Raw genomic sequence first — 21939 nt, forward strand, 5'->3', positions numbered from 1 at the left:
TTTTTTTTTTTTTTTTTTTTTTTTCTTTAGTGTTGGTTGTCTGCTCATTTCGTGTTTTTTCTGCTCATTTTTCAAATATATATTTTATTAAAAGACATACATGTATATTAAAAGGACAGGACTTGATATACTTTCAGAGTTTATTACACATCACAATAGTGATTCATCTGTAAATACATTTATGCCGCCTTTGTACATTACAATTCACAAGTACAAGATTAAGACCCAATCCTAATTCTATTTTATACCCCTTCCCCTTCCCCTTGTCCCTTGAAACAGAGTGTCAAGGGGTAGGGGTGAAAATATTCCCCTAAGAATTGGGACACCACTACTATGCCTTCACTCGTCATCTAGCTCCTACAATACACACACCTATACTGTTTTTAATTACCTACACCTATACTGAGCTTTTAATTACCGTTCTATATTAATGCGCTACTTACTGACACACACACACACACACACACATATATATATTTGTCAAGGGGTAGGGGTGAAAATATTCCCCTAAGAATTGGGACACCACTACTATACGTCACACGTCATCATACGTCATCTAGCTCCTACAATACACACACCTATGGTGTGCGCATTAGAGCCTTTAATTACGGTTCTATATTAATGCGCTGCTTACTGACACACACACACACACATCAGATATCGCACAGCTCACACATCCAGGAGCAAAGAAACTTGTCAATGCTGCCCCACGACTTTTATTAATACCAGTTTAAATACTGAATCGCTACGTTATATTTTCCAGCGATGAGAGGATAAAATCGCTGTTTTTGAAGTAAACTCACTCTAAACAGAGAAACGCACAGACGCACACACATGCAACTTTCATCTCTCTCTCTCTCTCTCGCTCTCTCTCGAATTGGCAATATTTCAGAAAAGGGTTTAGCGATTTATAATTATTGGGGGTACTAGCCCTCCTCAATGTCTATGGTGGTTATTATCGCCCTGATCAGACATGAAAATATGTTGTGGCACTATCGTGCAGTCTGTAATGATATGACGTTAGCAAACTTTAGCGATTTTTTGCAAACATTTCTTTGAGTAACATGACCGTAAATATGAACTCATGATTGAATGTAACATAAAACAAATGATTACTTTTCGTTAAAATCTTTATTAATGCCAAAAATGCTTACATTTATGTGTCTTTTTGTTCGCTCGGGCAGCCATGTTGCCGCTGAAGCCGGTTTACGCTGAGATAATTCATACCCCTTCGTTTGAAGTGTGGTCCCGAAAAATCTTCGTTTGAAGGGCTGTCTGGCCCTTCCCCTTACCACTACCCCTCCAACCAAAAGAGAATCGAGACACCCCCTTCACGTGAACGCGCGAAACGGAGGGGTAGGGGAAAGAGGAAGGGCTAAGGGGTAGAATTGGGATTGGGCCTAAGTCTGTGAAAGTGTTTCTTATTGTGAGATATGGGTGGTTGGCATAAAATAATTTTAGAACATTGACATTTAAAATAATAAAATAAAAATATTTTGCTGATTCTTTTACAATTATTATGTATTCAGGTGCTATGATATATTAATTGAGAGACTAAGTGCAATATTTACATATATGCAATTAGCAGACACTTTTATCAGAAGCGGCATACACAACAAAAGCAGTGTCAAAGAGTCAACAATATGTATAAATAAATATTTATTTATATACATATATATCTATAATTTATTGATCACATGACAGGACCCTTTAAATTAATTACGGCAAAAATGTGATTTAGACTGTGAAAAACAAAATAGAAATGTGGTGAAAATTTGCACTTACACATCCTTATTTTAGGTTAAAGGCACATTTTATGCATCAACTACCCATATATGTTGCTTCCGCATCTTCTGTCATTAACATTTGAGGCTGAAACAAGATTTACAGTAATTGATTTACAATGTAAAGATTAAAGCTTTACAATCTTGACAGAGTTTGACAGTAATCAATAACAAACTCAGGACTGTCATTTTATTTTTCCTTTGGAGAAAAATAACAAAATAATCCATTCCACCGCAGTCCCCAGTTTGCAACCACCACACCGTCAGACTGTTTGCATTATTCAGTATGTAGTAATACAATTGATATATAATTTCACAACCAGCATCCTCTTCCTAATGCATTTGTTTTATTTAGCTAACAGGGCGGCAAATATAAGTGCTTGTTGTGCTACTGTATATGTGTGTGCGTCAGTCAGTTTGCACATCATTTTCCTTTCTATTGCCCCTTGTGTTAGGCGTGTCTCATTTTAGAGTCAATTACAGGAATGTCTCAGTGCTGGCAGGAAGGGCCAAGTTACGCTATACTGTGCTGCTGTACAGAAAACACTGGACTGGTTTACTTAACCCTACCGACCTCTGAGGTGCTGCGCCCCTCAGGTTCTGGCTGAATAATCAATACGAGAGAGAGAGCGAAAAGAAAGAGAAATATAAATGGGATATAAACAGAGGAGACAGAGAGAGAGAGAGTTAAATTCTTCAATTTTGTGCACATGTGTGCATGTTTCCAAACCTGTACATGTATGTGTGTATGTGACATTAAACATCTGGGCCAGTTCTGACAGATTGCATTAGCCTTGAGGGCCAACAAGCTCTGCTGAGTTGTGCTCCTTATGGAACACTGAGAATGTATGAAAATTAATTCCCAGCAAACTCCTCATGTTAACCAGTCTTACTTCAGCAACCAAACTAAATGAGTTGAATAAATATTTATGTCTAGAAAAGTGAACTGTAATGTGACAAAAAACACTTATTAGACTGACAATCAAGGTGAACAAGAACTGCAAATAAAAGCAAATAAATATGGCTTTTAGTATATATATATATATATATATATATATATATATAGGGCTGCATATGGTGCATATAGTTCTTAGGATACCAGCACCAGTAACAGCTTTTGTACCTTTTTTTCTGAGAGTGTAGCAATTGTATTTAGGCTTCAACATTTATAAAAGTTGTGTTCATTTTTGAAGATTATAATGATGAACAAAACCAGAAAGAATCAGAAACTTTTGTTGGTCACAGACCTTATTTTCTGCAATAATCCAAAAGGCAATGGCAAAATTATATTGGGTTTTATTGAGGTAACCAGGGTGATGCTAACTTCCGAGTTGGCAAAAATATGTAATTTCTGCTGCACTCTATGTTTTATTTAGAAATATTGTGCTCCCTTTCTGTAGCTCTCCGTTAGTTTGACACACATGCGTTCATTCAGACTCATGCTCGCTTGGTTAAATCTGTGAAGTTTGCTGTCATTTCTAGCATTTACATACACTCTAAAACAGTGTTTCCCAACCTTTCTTTAGTCGCGGCACCCTTTGGAAATTTTAACAAACTTGTGGCACCCTACAAAATTAATTTTGTCACAATATTTGAATTTCTAACTTCGATATGATAATTTGAAAAGTATAGATATTCGGTACAACAGGGAAGAACTGCAGAATATAATGTCATACAGATATTTTTAATATTATAAAAAAAAAATTGTCCATCAATGGTGGCAATCAGAAGGCTAATTTCTGATGAAGAGACCAATTTATATGACAGACTTTAATGTAGGCTTTTATACATATGTAAACATTATTTAATTACCATTATAACTAGCTATCTCACAAATTTTTGCTCACTCAGTGTTTTTTTTATTTATTTTACAGTGGGGTAATTTTGGTGCAGTAGCACGAGATAGCTTGATTTCAAACTTTGAATTGAATAAAAAATAACAAGTAAGCAGTCAAAATAAGAACAAATAAAGAAATTAATAATGATAGCACAAATAAAAAATAACAACAGGCCTTCGAATTAAATAAATTGCTTTTTAGTTTTTCAGGTAGGTCTAACAGTAGGGCTATTAAGAGAGTTCGTATATATATATATATATTTTTTTACCAATTATCCAAATAATGTTTAATCCTAGAAAGCTATTATCATCAGAGGACACATGAGCATAACGGTTAGCAGATCAATGAATGAGAGGGCAGCGTTACCAGAGTTGCCCATATACCACACCATGTTACAACACAGTAAGGCTATTGCAGACAGAAGCAATACTGTACTAGGCCTACATCGATGTTTCCTGTCGGCTCAATTTTTGAGTGGACTTTGCTGTTCCGATGAGCATGAACGGTATACGAGTGGAGCGACTGAGCGGAGCGCACACGCATAGAGCGGGATAATACGCAGAGCATCACACCACGTGAAAGTGAAACCTGAGCGGTGAACTAATTTTCGGCAGCCGAAATTTCGGTGCATCTCTAATTATTGGCGACATCAGAAATGGATATTATATAATAGATGCTTTTTTGAACATTTTAGCAATTTAAAAATATAAAAAAATGATTTTTACACGGCACCCCTGCTCTCAACAGACAGCACCCCAGGGTGCCGCGGCACCCCGGTTGGGAAACACTGCTCTAAAAAATGCTGGATTGTTTCAACCCAACTTTAGGTCAAATATGGACTAACCCAACTTTTGGGTTAAAAATGTAATGTAAAAATGTAACCCAACGGTTGGGTTAGTCCATATTTGACCCAAAGTTTGGTTGAAACAACCCAGCATTTTTTAGAGTGTATATGGAAATAACTGCTGAATGCATTGAACAGCACACGCATCTGTCAAAGCACCTAAAAGGGCAAGCCGTATTACTTTACACTTGTGAGATTTGTTGAAGCACTTCTCTGGTTTTTGAACATCTTGTGTCATGCACATTTCCCGCAGAAGCTCAATCTGTGACCTCTATTATTTAGATGGGTTTTGTCCATAGAAATGCATTTTTCAGTACTGTAAAACGATGTTACTAGCAGATGCTTCATGGTGTGCAGACCAACTAATTGATAATGAAATTTGTTCTCGATTATTTATAATCAATCGGTCTAACAAGGCTGTGCAAAGTACTGATCCTGAAAAGAAATCAGTTTGTTCCAATGCAGTTTTGATTTACTATAGGCAGTGCCTTACAGGTTGCTTGTTTGACCTGGAGGAGAATTTGTTAAGGTTCAGAGGAGTTCAGACACTCGTTTACTTCAAATTGATATTCTGACCCTTCCTGATTGCTTAGCTGGCACTGTGACTGATGGAAGCATGCAGATGCGTCTGGGAAAAGCTCTCCCTCATATTCCCTCCCTGTGTTCTGCGTCCGGGTCAGAGCTGGGTTAATTTTATCTCAGTCCCTGGCCTGAACACTGCTCCTTGGCATGGAGTCCCCCAGCAACACCAACACATAAACATATCAGACAGCTGTTTAAATTTCTCTCTCTCGCGCGCCGTCCCTCTAACTCTGAGATGGAAGGCAGCAGATTGAATTGAGAGAGTGTGTCAGGTGTTTATGCATCTCTGAAATTTTATGAGACAAGCTCTTCGTCCTCGACCTTGCTCTGAGTCAGAACTCTCATTGGCTTCTTGGCCTGTTGTTTTATGTATTGATTTCAGCTCGAAAGATTCATTCGCCCCCCGTTCTGTCACACCGAACCCATTACATTTGTGTAATATAAAGCTTTATAATACCAGAGTAGACGAATGCAAATGTACCACCATTATATTGTTATTACTGCCACCCAGGCAGAGAGAACAGGGCGTACATCACCTTGTCGCACCTGGACCTGCAATGAGAGAGATAGGCACACCAATTCCAATCAGGGAAAGTGTCAAAAGAGGAAAACAGCCTTGTGCTGTGGTACCAGACACCCTCCTTCCTGACTCTGCCAGTGATGGAGTCACCTTGCTTCAGGTGCTCGGGGTGAGCCTTTGTTTCCCTGGGCGCCTTGCCAATAATCAGGACAAAAGAGCCCAACCCTCAGAGTCACTATACATCCCAAACTCCCCAAACCACAAAGACATAAAGTCCTCACACCCAGAGATACTGCTAAGCGTTCCTGTTAAAACAAGCTGAGCTATTAAACTATTTTGGGGTGTTGTTTGTTTCAGTTGTATCAAAGAGTTCAAGGCTGGCTGATTAACATGACCCTGTTAGCCTCAATTAACAGCCATTCAAAATTGGTATCCTTTTAAATACAACATGAAATGCAAAACTGACTGTATATTATTTCTTAATAAACATTCCTGGTCTTATCGAGCAGGTGTCATAAGTGCATGTAATTCCAACGAAAAACATTTTTTTTCATTATCTTTAATCAAAATTCAGTAACTTTTTTGGTCATAACATTCCTTTTATTATGTATTGACATATTCAAGGTTGCATGGATAGATGAAAAAATATTAATCAGTCAGAGATTTAAAAAAAAAAACCCACCTCAGTGGGCATTTATATTTAAGTGTAAAAGACTGCACCCCTCAAACTGAAATGGCAAAAGGAAGTTTAAATGTAAATTTGCTTTAATTAGTCATCAAGACAGTTTAGGTTTATAATAATCGTTTACTGCATGTTAAGGTTTTTTAGGAAAATAATTAAAATATCATAAATAATAACTGAATTTATGTATCTGAATTTAAATGGGTGAGATTAATAGTTTAATAAAATCTGTAAAATCTTTTGTTAAGCTATTCACAAAAATATCACACTAGTCAGTCAATAATGTCTGAATACTTTAACTTTGTTACAAAAAAAATGAACTATATAACTGTATTAAATATGAGTGTGCTTAAAAATACTATGGTTAAAAAATAAATAAATAGTAAATACTTTTTTGTACTACAAAAGAAATGTAGAGCTTTGTTTATCCTCCACTACATCCCTGCAATAAATAATACTATAAGACATTTTTCACAATCCAATCAAATCCTGATAGATAACATCAAGTCCTGTTCTGAATATTCTGTTTAACGTGGAAATATATTGAATAATGTCTTTGCATATGCCGTGTAGTGTTGCCTTTACAATAAAAAATGTAGAACCAGGATGTACAAAACAGATTAACAAAGATGTGATATATATCAGAGTGCTATATAGCAGAGTAAACTGGTCCAGATAAAAAATAGGCCTAACAAAGTGAAATGTCATGAGACTGCCTTTAAAATAGGACAGTAGTGGAAAGAAAAGAGAGTAAAAAAAAAACTAGGACACATATAAAACCCAAATAGCACCATTTTAACAGACAGGACCTTGAAAAATATATGCAAAGGAGACACATACACAGGGGGCAGTATTTTAACTGAAGGTTATGAGTTTGTGCTGCTGGGACCCCATAGAGCAGAGACCACAGAGGCAGACACTCCTCTATGCACCTAAAGGACATTTAGAGGTTTGAAGCAGGACATTGTGTGGATCTGTCAGCTAAATGCTCTATTAGTGCAGCCCAGGCCTGGCATCTGCAGCTACAGATGGCTTTAAAGGGCTAGTGAGATGGAGTGGAAAGGAGATGCCTTCACTGAGTGCTTTCAATCATGTTGTGGTTTGGCTGGAGGAGTACTCATGGCAAATCAACAGCTTTGACTGCACGTTCAAAAGGCAAGAACATGAAAGTGGAAAAAAATTACTTTTTTGTATGCAGGAATTTGCATGCAGGAGTATACAGATCCTTCAAACTTCAAATGAACTGCTGTGCGTCTGGCAAGTTTAAATTGACTTTACAGGAGCACCAATCTCGCCAAAATCACACCTTGAAATTTGTTCAGTGCAAATCCCAGCACTAACACCAGAGATTTTTCACAGTAATCTAAGAAGTCAATTTAGTTTTAATGGGAATGCTGTAATTTCATTATAAGTGAAATCTCAGTGAGAAAGAGACAGACAGCAAGAGTATGAGGAGACAGAAAATAATTTTTTCCATGATGACTGAGCGCTATTAAAAATGTTCTTTTTCCCTGTGTTAAAAATGATTAGTCTATGCATATATTCTCTGTGCATGCAGAATCTCTGGGGTTTAGGAATCTATTTTTTAAATCATTTTCCAAAAGCAATTATGCATTTTCTGTAATATGGGGATTTGCAGTGGAAAGCCAAATTCAGAATCTATGTCCCTATGAATCTTTTAAAGGGGTGTTTTGGTACCTTTAGCTGCTTTTATATTATAATTATGATTATATTATTATGATTTCAAATCAGAACAAACATCTTTAACCATTTATTTTTGCACATTTTGTATTGCTCTATATAAGAATTTCTACGCACACTACCATTTTAATATTTTTGAAAGAACTTTCTTATGCTCACTAGGCTGCATTTATTTGATTAAAAAAACTGTATAATTGTAATATTGTGACATATTATTGCAATTGAAAATGACTTTTGTATTTTAATACATTTTAAAATATAATGTTATTTCTGTAATGGCACAACTGTTTTTTTTTTTTTTTAATTGAGAAATCATTCTAATATGCTAATTTGGTGCTCAATAAACATTTGTTTTTAAGATCAGTGTTGAAAACAGTTGACCTGCTTAATATTTTTGTGATAACTGTTATACATGTTTTCAGGATTTTGTAATGAATAGAGAACGAACAGAATTTATTTCAAATAGCATCCTTGCTGAATAAAATTTGTAATATCGTGAACTCAAAAAAAACAAAAAAAAAACAGGAAAGGAAAGGAAAGGGAAAAAACAATTATTTTACCGTTGGCTCACCTTAAAAACTTCTGTCTTTCTTCTATGGAACATAAAAGAAGATATTTTGAAAAATGTCTCCGTGTGTTTTTTTTTTTTGGTCCACACAGTCACTAGGAGTTCACGGTTGTTTTGAACCCCACTGACTTGCATTGTATGGGCAAAAACAGTTGAAACATTCTTCAAAATATCTTCTTTTGTGTTGTACCCATATGTTTCAAAACAAGTGTGATGTAACAGAAAGCCCACAGCACTACACTGATGCTTTATAATTCAGCGCAGGAACAGAACGTGTTTAGTTTCACAATTTATACTTCGTGGCCACTGGATTTTAAAAGTTTAAAAGCGTGTACACCGAAAAATGGATGTGAATGAGAGGGTTCCACTTATGAATGGAATCTTAACTTATTCATGGGCGATAATAGGAATAGCAATACAAGCACAGGCTTTCTCATGTGTAAACCCTATTTGCTCAGTACATTAGTTAAAAAACTGTTATTTCTGCACCAGTTCTCCTCTCGCAGACCAGTGAGAATGACTAAATCTCCATCAGTTACATCCTTGTGCTCTTTGTGAATCTAGCTAAATTTACGCTTGATTGCATCAGCTTTCTGTTCACAGAGCTGTTGACTCCTGCTGAGTGCCCCTCTCCCATTCATTTGTGGAAACGGGCTTGATGAAAATCTTGCCATCCAACCGACAACCACAAACTGCAAATATCCAGCTCTAATTTTGAATGCATTGGATCTGTAGAGGAGGGAAAAAGGGTTTGAAGTCTTTCCTCCCCCTCCGGGTGTTAACCTTCTCCCCCTTTGCTCCATTTGTTGTCCTCCCACACGCCCCACCTGATCGCGGGAAAACTCTCATCGCACCTGCTGATGGTTCACGATTGCCAATTAACATAGATGTCAAGATGTCAATCTCACTTGACTTCCACTGAGCTACAGCATTCCCAAACCCTTACTGCAAGAGCAGAGCGAAATGGAGAGGAGAAAGAGAAAGACAAGGAGGATCAAAGGCAATTATTCTAAATGCCTTTTCCCAGTGTCAAAGGCTACCCTGCATAATTCAATCGCTCTGTACAGTGTGGGAGGGAGAGGTGGTCAAAGTAGACTCTATGATTGTATTACTTAACAGATAATGAAGTTATCCTGGATGGAACTACTTCACGGCTGTCTGTCAGAGCAGCCCTGTGAGCTTATCACCTCTTTAAAAGGTTTACCTCGGTGAAACCAAACGGACCTATTGGATGAACAGTTTTGAGAAAGACAGCACTTGTAACATAATATAGTTCATGTATTACAATTCAGGCAAGACACATCCCTAAGGGGCCTGTGAGTGAATTTAGCACACCTTTGACAGGAAAAATGTCGCCTTTTAATAAAACGGGAACACATCAAACTGGAGGCAATAACTTTAAAGCACTAAACTTTACCTAAAGTTAGTGCACCTGAAAACATCTCACAAACCTTGTACTGCTGCCACAACACAAGGTCATCCAGTAGACCCTTTGGGACCTAACATTATGTCTTTCTTTCAGTAGCCACAAAACAAACGTACACGGTGGACTGACACAATGGAGGTAATGTGTATTTAAAAAATTTTTCAATGTCTTTAATTTTCTTTTTATTTATTTATTAGATTTTTAACTGTATTTGACAAATACAATTAAAAACATCTCCATGCACCATGGTGGGAAAAACTGAGGTATATATTTGATGTGCAAAAAAATGTTGTAGGATTTGAAGTATGCACTATGTGTAATGTATGTTGTAGTATGTGAGAATTATGGGTATTGTAATTCTGGTGAGTATGTGTCATGCTTATCAGTTTAAAGGTTTGATTTTAGTGAGACTACACAATAATGCATATGTCTTTTTAGAATGCCATGTCAAAATGAAATCATAACTTTTAAGCATAGCCTATACTGAATATCATATCATCAAACTACGCTGTAAAAAAGTAAAAGATTTATTGGAATACAAAAAAAACCCCGTCCCTTTCAATACATTTAAATAAAAATGAAAAGGTAATGTGAAGTAATTCATAACTTTCAATAAAAAATGAACATGTAATTACTATTCATAATGAGAAATGCAACATTGTAACACATTACCAACATTTCCAAATAATGATTACAACCAGGGGCGTAGCCATCATTTCAGAAGTGAGGGGGACAGAAATGTTATATATATATATATATATATATATATATATAACATTACAATATAACATTTCTGTAATCTATATAACCAACCAGTAAACAGTTTTTGATCAGTAAGATTTTTAATGTTTTATAAAAAGTCTCTTATGTTCACCAAGCCTGCATTTATTTGATCCAAAGTACAGCAAAAGCAGTAATGTTGTGAAATATTTTTACTATTTAAAATAACTGCTTTCTATTTGATGGATCTTTCTATTCATCAAAGAAACCTGAAAAAATTATACTCAGCTGCTTTCAACAATTCAAAAAAAAAAAAAAATCAAATTCAATAAAAAAAATTAAAAAAAGGAATTTCCTCGTACGACTTTCTGCGCGAGAGCGCCCTCCGGCTTCGAGTATGAATGAAACATACACTGCATGGACTATCCTGTCTCTTTGAATTTAAATATATATTTATTCACACCGGCTCTTGAAAGCCTCTATGCGAACACACTTTCCCGAAAAAGTGCGGGGGACGAATTTACGTGATATTAAAAGTGGGGGGGACACGTCCCCCGCGTAATCTCCAGTAATTATTATAATTCTTATTTTACTATTGAACACCCTTCATTTAGCAGAGCGTTATTATGAGTAATTAGGATATCACAACATACTTTAATAAAATAAGTTATCTAAAAAATTATTTTTCCAGCCATTAACTTTTAAGCACAGTCCGGCTTGGATAAATGCATAATTTTGTCTTTTCCTTATTAAATGTTCAATTAACCTTTGAGCCTGGGGAGGTGATAACGAGCTTGGAGTGCTGAGCAGCAGGACTGTATCACATTTTAATCAACTCACGCACATCGTTAACCTGATGGCTCCATCTGTGATCTTCATGGTAATGCTAGAATCTTAAATGGAGACAAAGGACACACACACACACACGATCACACAGGTATGCACTGAGGACATTTATAATATCTGGAGAAATTAGTTTGTTGCATGAATGCAATTCGAAATCTGACATCTTTGCTTATGGGTGCTCCCCGCACCCATAATAAAAATTTGTTCTAAGAAAGTTTTGGTAAAAAAAAATATTTTCTAAGAACATTTCTTTTGTTATGTGAACATTTCTTTTGTTATGTGAACATTAAGGGAAGATTCCATTTTATACATTTGCAAACATTTATGGGAATGTTACTTTTGAATATTATCAAAACCTTCTGAAACAAGTACTAACATTTGAAAAAAAAGTAGTAATACATACAAAGTATAAAATTATTTATTATTTGTGCAAATGTTGCCTACATATATATAATTATTATAAAATACAAGACTTCTTTGGGTTGGCCATTCATGCAAAAAAAAAAAAAAAAATGCTATTTGTAGAACCAGATTGTGAAATTACAGTTCCTACCAGCAGGGGCTATCTGGGCCAAACCTTGACCCCTCTGAATGCACACATACTGTAGACACAAAGACGTACACATACACACACAAACGGATGGGTAAACAGCTGAATCATGTTTGATCTGCAGCCATAAAATCTTCCTTGTGCTGTATCAACAGACCCGCAAAGTCAAGGCTGTCACCAGCAGGAATAATACGTGACTCTAAAATATAGTCTAGTCAGCACTGAGCTGATGGAGAGAAGCTCAGACTTGATGCATTGCACACAGCTGCAATGCAATGGTCCTTGGGGAAAAGCCGGATATAGTTCATCATTAAACTGAGTGAAAGGTTTCTAGGCTGTCTTGGATGCTCGCTATTAAAGAAAAATTAAAGGGATATTTCATCCAAATAATAATTTCTGTCATCATATACTTGTTCCAAACTTGTATGAATTTTTTTATATATATCAATATGAATGTTGAAAACAGTTGTGCTGCTTCATATTTTGAAAATGATAGACTTCCATTGAAAAGTTTGGAGTAAGTAAATTTTAAAAAATGAAAGAAAGAAAGAAATTAATACTTTTATTCAACATGGATGCATTAATTTGATCAAACGTAACAGTAAAGACAATTATAATGTTACAAAAGATTTCTATTTCTATCTACAAATAAATTGAGCTTTCTGTTTATCAGAGAATCCCAAAAAATGTATCACGGTTTCCAAAAAGTTATGAAGCAGTTTTCAATTTCTCAAGTGGATGCTTGAAACATTCTTTTAAATTAATTCGGTAATACTTTACAATAAGGTTCCATTAGTTAATGTATTAACTAACATGAACAAACAATGAACAATACATTTCTTATAGTATTTATTAATCTTTGTTAATGTTAGTTAATGAAAATACAGTTGTTCATTGTTAGTTCATGTTAATTAACAGTACATTAACTAATGTTAACAAGCACAACTTTTGATTTTAATAATGCATTAGTAAATGTTATAATTAACGTTAACTAAGATGAATAAATGCTTTGGAAGTATTGTTCATGTTAACTAAAGTAGTTAACTAATGTTAACTAATGAACATTATTGTAAAGTGTTACCAATTAATTATTTTGTGTTCCACAGAAGAAAGAAAGTCCTACCGGTTTTGAACAATATGAAGGTGAGTAAATGATGACAATTTTCATTTTTGGATGAACTATCCCTTTAAGAGCCCTGCAAAAAATAAAAAATAAAAATAAAATTCAGCTATAGTAAAGCATCTCCAATACCACAATGAAAGGAGTAGTGCTGTTGGTGTCCTGGATTTTAATCAGACATGTGAACAGTTACATTGACCTCCATGCACTTTCTATGCTTTGAAATGGACTCTGCTGAACACCCGCTCGTATGCATGTCTAATGCTCCAGTTTGGTATTCACAGCCCATTGCTTATTTTCCCCCTATTACTTTGCATGTCAGAAGCAGTTTAGTACTGGTGCAGGTTTGCGAGGGGCTAAATTTACCCGGGCTGCTCGCTGAATGAGGAAGCAGAGGGATTTCACCTTGATAGGTATTTCGTTTCATGAGACAGGTTCAGCTGTAGCTTGACAGAGATGGATAATTATGGCATAATTATGGCACTACATAGGACTCATTTTCATACTGTATATGAAAGACATGCCAAGGCAACATACTACATAATGCATTAATATTTCAGATACTGTAGATCTAGCATCATCAAGAGACACCATGCAGCATTTGATGTTGTTTACTACTCTTTCCATGTGGACAGTGTAGAATAGAGTGAAAGATTGTATTCTTCAGGGATTTACATATCAACATGCTATTTTTTCCATCTGCAGTTCCATCAAGTTTTAATATTCTCAGGTTGCTTGTTATTTGTTAGAGTCACTGACGAGTGACTAGGCAGATTTATTTTCCCTTATGGCAAAATAGCACTTAAAAGACAGCTACGGACTGTGTGCAGCAAACAAATTATTCAATTTTCACGCCTCAGTTGTATTAAAACTATAATTAACACCAGTATTCTTTGTATTCACCAGATAATTAAAATATGCAAAAACACTGCAGCATTGTCTGTATGAGCCCATTACACTTGCTTCCATACACAGGAGCAAAAAACACAAATCAGTCAAATTAATTTAGCAGCAAATATTAGATTAAACTGCTTATTTCACATACTGTGACAGCACTCTACGAATGTGAGCCACTACCTCGGGGTTCCCACAAAACACCAAATAACTATTTACATTAACTTTTTATATAAATTATTTGTTTTAAGCAAACTATTAACATAAAGTAACACTGCTTAATGTGAACATCTTTGGAACAAAAAAAAAGAAAATTCTATTTCAGTTTTTCTACTTCAAAATTTCTTGTTTAATTCAATGTGTTACTTGCCATTTCTTTGTAATTATTTGTGAAATTTACTTGCAATTTCTGAGAAAACTGTTTACATTTTTTTTTTTTGCCATGTCAATATTTTCACCACAAAAATAAGAAATTTTATTCTTAGCAACATGATTTTATGTGTCATTATTTTTTAAATGTGTCAATTTATATTTATACATATTTATATAAGTTGTAAATATTTATATAAATAAATATTATATAGATATTGATGCTAACTGAATACTATTTTAGCAAAACCTCAACAGAGTTAGCCAGCTAGTTGTCATTGCCTAATATTTAATTCAGCAGATCTTGCAACAACAGTATTTAATACACTTCAGAAAACCAAATGCTTTATGTTAGAAGCCATAAAAACATATGTACATGGTCAACAATGATACACGGATACTGGTCAGATAGGGCACCAGCAATCAGGCCATCCTTCCGGATTACCTACTTCCTTTTCATAGGTGAAGTGTGTAAGTTATGCATCACTAATGTAACCAATAGAACCACAGAACTAATTAATAATAAATAATGCAAAAATAACTCATTGGTGAAGCCAATGTTATTATGTCCAGCCCAGTCGGGCCTTTCAAAGAAACACGTTGCTTGTAATTTGATGGAAGTAATGGCATAAATATTACACAAGAGTTTTTTAAAACACAGAGGTGTATATAGTATATGAGACATATGTTTCTACAATATCCTCTACTAGTGTTAGACTATATGGTTGTGAACTGTCAGTTTGGTGCGATTGATATTTTGCATTCACCTGCGTAGCCTTTATAAAGATCAGAAGAAATGAAGAAGAGGAAGAAAGGCGAAGAGGATTATTGGAACAGCACTTTAGAGATTAAGGCAAACCTTACGCTGGCCTTTAGATGTAATGACACTGCTGTCCTCACTCCAGATTGACTTCATTTGGCTAATCATTCCTGTGGTTAATGAGGCCGTGACATTTGATTGGAGGTTGACTTTTGTGCTGAAATACAATTCGACATGCATGGATGTATGTAAGTCTCCATTCAGGGGAGTCGTAAAATTGTTCTCGCTTGTATATTACTCACCATGAATCTAATTTTATGGGAGTCTTCATTGTTAATATCTTTCGCTGCTAATGTAATCTATGGCATGCTAATGTGCAAAACTTGTGAAGATTAATAACTTTGCAGTACAGCAGATTTGTAGTGTAGAATTAAGGGATTAAAACATATTTTTCTGCAAATCGGCAACTTGTCAGTTTTAGGGGTCATGCTATCTGTCTTTTATTATGTCTGGCGCTGAACCATGCTTTTGTGTAAACTTAATTGTACATTTTTGCCCACTTCGTAGACTATAACAGATCTCTGTGCATGGCATACACAGATAGTGTCAAGCCAGTTTGTAGAAAGTGTCAAGACACTTCCCCTTTTGCACAGATTTATGGAGCACAATAGTTGATCTACCCAGAGGACTTCACACTGAATGGATGACTAGCCTAATGCTGTGCAATACCAAACACAGAGGACAGATTGCAGCCTAATGGCAAACATGAGAGCTAATGCCAATCATCATCCTTCTAGGACAGAGAATAGAATAATCTCCCCAGGATTCACAAATACTACTAACAGATACTGAGGTTGCCATATGTAGGCTACTCTGTCATGCAGTACCAAAGCCTAGATTATGCAATGGAGCCAAAGATTATAAATGTAACAGCAGAAGAGCATTAAAACCATCTTGCCGCCCCTGTGCCCAGACAATGACTAAACAAGCAACATTTTGCATATGAAAACTGTTTTTCAGGCTTCTGGGGCTCCAGAACATCAAGAAAGTTTTAGAGATGATTACAATGCTTAGTTCTCAGTTGAAACGTGTTGAAAAAATGGACATTAATAAATAAACTTTTTTTCAAATGTAATTCTTATTTTTTGTAAACCTGAACTCCACACACTATATTGCAGAATATCAAAAACAGCAAAGGATGTACAAAGGAAACTATGCTGCCTTCAAAACTGGCCAAATTTAATCAACTGGCCATCTAAAATGTAAATAATAATTGCCTTTTAAATTGAAGAAACTTAAGAAACTTTAATTAAGAAACTTTAAGCCACAAAAAGCAAAAGTGACACATTTCCACTTTCACAAAACTTTCAAAATAGCCTATTAACCAATATGACAAACTTTCAACACTAGTACATTATTTTCTCCATATTTGCTTATTTTCCATAATTATACAGCAGCTGATGTTTTTCACAGCAAAATTTTAAGAGTTAGCCAATATTTTCACCCCAAAAAAAAAAACTAGCTAGATGCATGCTCTTGGCCCTTCGACAATTCAACCACCTTCTTTGCTGTAAATTGCCGAGCAGTTGTGTGCCAATTACAGCTTCGTGAGTATTTTCCACCCTCAGTTTTTCAAAGAACCCACACAGTGTTTTTGATGCACTGCATTGTGGTTTGAGACCCAAAGGCCTCTGCACTATGTTCATGAATGACCTTAAACCGCCTGACGGCCCCTAAAAATATATTTTCGTGTTTCGCCGCCTCTGAATTTTAAATATGTGATCAAACATACGCTGATTAAGTACCTTACACAGATTAGAAACAAAAACTATATGAAGAAACAGCCGCCATTCAGATTTATGCCCTACCTGGTGTGTCCCCAAAAGGTTTCGGTGGTTTGGCAGTCACTCTGGAGTTGCTTGGCTGTGTGGTGCTGTGCCTCTTAGGATGTGCAGTTGTAATCACCGCATACGTCCTTTGGGGGCTGCGTGTGGTAGTGCTAGTTACGGTAACTGTGGTGATGGAAGGGGCTAAAGAGGTGACGGTGGCATTCGGGGTCACCTTCGCCTCCTCCTCAAGCCCCTCGTCGACCCCTGTAGGGCCCCAGTCAATAAATCCTGCTACTGTGGTGGTCCTCCCCTCCAGGGAGTCATAGCCGTACCCTTTCAGCTGCCTCCGTGAGCGAGATAAATGCAGATTTAAATCAGATTTACTCCCCTCTGGTAATGCAATCGACTTCCCTTTGTCAGAGGGGGTCAATTGGCACTCCGCACAAAGTTGTCGTTTTTGGAGTGACCTGCGGTTTTTCCGCCCCCACAGTTTGGTGCCCCCCAGCTCCCCATGATTGCCTAGTGATGGCAAGGGAGGGGGAACACCACGATGCAAGACACCCAGAGTCCTCAAGTGCTGGCCGGTGAGCGTGTCCCGACTAGGCAGAGGGTGTGGCTGCCGGCGGGGCACTGATCTGGGCAGTAGTTTGAGTGTGAGCCCTTGGCCTGCTGGTGCACACAGAGACAGATCCATTGTGAGGTGGACAAGGATGAAGAGGATCCACATTCTACATCCCAGCATTCCTCCAGGTCGCCAAGCAACCATGGAACTGAAGAGCAGAGAAAGAGAGAGAGAGAGGGAAATCAGCTGCATTGGAGAATCTTAATCAGTGCATGTTTTATACATCACAGAGAGAGTATGCAGGCTCGGCAAAATTTACACAACTTCTTTACCTTAAAGACTGTCTTATTAGATCTTTGAAGGACTAACTACAGTAGATTGGGTTTTACTGCACTCTTTGTAATGTCCTTATTTCCAACACCATTTTCCAGTCTAGCGATTTTCGCTTTAGGCTTCGTTCTGCTCTGTGACTCACTAAGTTCTCATAAATTGAACTCCAATATTAATTAGATGTGTGATTCCCCTTTAACAGCTAGATGCTAAAAGCACACTTCAATGTTGTTTTCAAAGACATTTACTTTCAAAGACACTCGTCAATTACTTTTTGTAAACAAATGTTCCTCTAGCTGAATTGGTCTCATGGTGCTAGCAACGTAAAAATCATAGGTTTACACATACTAATAAAATGTATTGCTTGAATGCACCACATATTGCTTTGAATAAAAGTGTGCCAAATGTCTGATATTTATTGGAATCTCTGCAAATTCTGCCAGCGATCTAATGTTGGGTTACAGATAAAATACAAGCGCAACTATAAAGTGTATAAAAATTTTATGTATAAAAACTAATTTATATTATATTGTGAAACATTTCTAAAATTAAGTAAAAAGTCAAACTTAAAATAAAAAAATTATTAAAACTTAATATATAATTATATTTTTAATATATAATACTACCCACAAACTATATCCAGATATTTCCTTCAGATAGTTCCTTCATTTTACCTTACTTTTTGTCTATTGAAAGCAGAATTAAATAGTAATGTATGATTAGATTTGGTGGTTTAAATAATAATAATAATAATATCACATTTCATTATTATGACAGTCCTAAAAAAGCATTTTGTACAATTTCTCTCTTTTGTTTTCCTCATTTTTTCACAGACACCCTAGCACCACCTTGTGGTCCCTTGAGGGTCCCTGAAACCAATTTGAAGACCTCTAGTGAAATAAACTCCTCAAACCACAAAATGTCCAATTTCCTTCCACTGTGATTCTACAGTACCTCTCTGGTTTGTTTCAGCTGAACTTGTTTAACTTGTTTTAGCTCTTTGAGGGGTGCTGTTTTTTTTTCCAATTCCAGAACCTCAAACACATTGAAATGGGCTGTCATACCCATATCTAGAAGCCAAGAATCTCTATTGATCCAGACAGAAAGAGAGTTCATTGAGACATATCTGTAATCTTTTCTGTCCTTCAATAATATTGGTCATGGTCAAAGGCTAATTTAGAGGGATTAAAGAGCCCACACATGGCCACACATACTATTAATGGTCTTTGTGTTGCTTTGAGTTCAGAGATTATGGATTTTATAGAGTTATCTGACCCATTGGTGAACTGGCATGTCTGAACCAGCAAGTCCAACATAAAGTAAAATATGAGTCACACTTGAAAATCATATATTTGAAATATACTAAAACAGTTTATAAAACCACAAATCAAAAGGAATATAAATTCTCTTTTCATCTAAATAGCACTTTCATTCACCTATACTCAAGAGTCTGTTCAGGATGCCGCTTCATCTGTTCATGAATAAGATGGATTCCTCAAGCACACTAAAAGAGGGCCCTTTGCTCTCCATTTTCGCCTCTTCTAGTCTCTCTTTACATTTCTCTCTCACTTTCCATTCGGAAAAAAAAATACTTGTGGGATCTGGTCTGACTGAACTGGGTCAGGACCTTGGGTTGGCCACTCATCTGAGAGATTTTACCTCACTAATAAGGTCCTTCAATCCCATTGGGCTGGGCCCGGGGGGGCCTGACTCACACTCCCTGTGCTAATGTGTTCCATTAGAATGTAATTCCTGTCAGGAACATCATTGTATTTACTTAAGGAGACATATCGGAACCGATGTTGTGCTATTAATGATCACCCGTCCGCTGGCTTTTGATGGAATTAGGTGGCTACATTGTGAATTCAAGGAGGCTGCTGTGATATTAATGAGGGCTAAATTAAGGGTCGCACAAGACAGGGTGTGAAAGAGAGTGAAAAACATTGAGGACAGCTTTGCATGAACAACCCCTCCCTGCTCTTTACTTATAACGCATCAGCTACAATTCGGGTCACTTCAGCATGGTGCAACCCATTTAGATTCTGCATTGTAATTCAACACATCGCCCACAAAGCAAAGGTCTTGTTTCTATTCACAGAGAATTCACAGACTACAAACAGACGCACAGTTCAAAATGAGCTTTTTGCCACACAAGCCAATTAAGATGACATAGGCAAACCTCTTCCAATTACTTGCCATTGATATGAATGTTCTCTAAATTTGTTGTTGTTTTTACCGACATTTCATAACAACTTGTGACTGATTTATTTGCATTATGCATATAAACATGTCATATCTTACAATTCAACCCAAGTAAGGTTAAAGTTCTTAATAAACTTATCGGCCAACTGGCGAATTACAGTATTGTGTTTTATTTAATCACCAAACTTGTATTCTGCTGAGTTTTGCAGGACATTGAATTGATAACATATGAAAATGAATAAATAAATTGAAAACAAATAAAATTAATTAATTAATTAATTAATACAATAAATTAAAACTACAAGGGACAAAGACAAGAATAAAGTAGATGAACAAAGAAGATTTTCCTTTTGAATATTCATTAGGCTAACGTTCACTATGTTTGCAAGCTTGCATAAGATTTGTGCTTAGTTGCTTAGATTTAACAGCAGAACAAATATAGACTCAGTGGGAATATATAATTTCTTTTCTCATCCATATTCATGATAATGGGGAAAATATATGTTTTATTTAAATGAAAGCGCTAAAAGAACACATTTCCTGACAAAAGGAAGTTGAAAGAAGAAGCTCGGGAGTTCCTAAAACGTTAAATGGAAAATATGCTATCTGAAAAAGCCAGAAAGAAAATGATAAGACCATCTCCTTTTTCCATCTCGCTCATATCCACTCTGATAAAAGTAAAGGGAATAACATTATAAACACTGAATGAACTGATCATGAGTTTCACCAAAGTCCTTTTAGGCAATCTTCATAACACCCCCAGGCAGCTACTTCTAGTCAAATGCTACTTCCAGCTCTGTGGAAAGAGATTTAGAAATCCAGAACTGTTTGCCAAGCTTACATTTCAAAAACATATAACAAATCACCAATAAAATCTGCCTGAATGGTTTGAGAAACATGATTGCTTTTTTTTTTTTTTGATTTTTTAATTTGAGTGAATGGCCAGGCTCCTCCTCGTATTGTCTGTGGTTTCACAGATTCACACAGAAACACTTTTCCCCAGAGCTCTGAAGCTAAAGGTTACAGACACTTCTTATTTGATGACGCAACAAATTATGGGAAATAACACAATAAAAGGGGTTTATTAACCATTACACAGAGAGAGCGTACTCTTTTGACCACTTGAACTTTCCCTCTCCTTTTTTTCTTTCTCTCTTCTTCTCTATATTAACATTTGAATTCAATGTGTAGCTCAGTCTGTTCTGATGAGTGTTGCAGGGTGGGACAGGTCTTATATGAATTCCCTTTATAGACAGTCATTTACTGACCCTCTCAGGACTAGATGTCATGACTAACACACCACACTGTGCAACAAATAATACTGTCAAAGCTATATAGACAATCAGGCATAACATTATGACCACTGACAGGTGAAGTGAATAACACTGATTATATCTTCATCACGGTGCCTGTTAGTGGGTGGGATATACAGTATTAGGCAGCAGGTGAACATTTTGTCCTCAAAGTTGATGTGTTAGAAGCAGGAAAAATGGACAAGTGTAAGGATTTGAGCGAGTTAGACAAGGGCCAAATTGTGATTGCTAGACGACTTGACTGGGTCAAAGCATCTTCAAAACTGCAGCTCTTGTAAGGTGTTCCTGGTCTGCAGTATGTGTAGCTATCAAAAGTGGTGCAAGGAAGGAACAGTGGTGAACCGCCGACAGGGTCATGGGCGGCCAAGGCTCATTGATGCACGTGGGGAGCGAAGGCTGGCCCGTGTGGTCTAATCCAACAGACGAGCTACTGTAGCTCAAATTGCTCATGAAGTTAATGCTGGTTCTGATGGAAAGGTGTCAGAATACACAGTGCATC

At 36.4% G+C, this 21939-nt stretch overlaps 1 protein-coding gene across 1 annotated transcript in view; it reads right to left on the reverse strand.

The window, feature by feature from the left end:
* Nucleotides 1–21939, reverse strand: part of LOC107745781 (adherens junction-associated protein 1-like) — a 54988-nt gene that overhangs the window by 9805 nt on the left and 23244 nt on the right. The window contains exon 2 of the mRNA XM_016559764.1: nt 17073–17803. Coding sequence (XP_016415250.1) covers nt 17073–17803 — 731 coding nt within the window. The remainder of the gene's footprint in view (nt 1–17072; nt 17804–21939) is intronic.

This window comes from Sinocyclocheilus rhinocerous, unplaced genomic scaffold, assembly GCF_001515625.1.
Source record: "Sinocyclocheilus rhinocerous isolate Xijiao unplaced genomic scaffold, SAMN03320098_v1.1 scaffold558, whole genome shotgun sequence".
In the NCBI taxonomy this organism is placed as follows: domain Eukaryota; kingdom Metazoa; phylum Chordata; class Actinopteri; order Cypriniformes; family Cyprinidae; genus Sinocyclocheilus; species Sinocyclocheilus rhinocerous.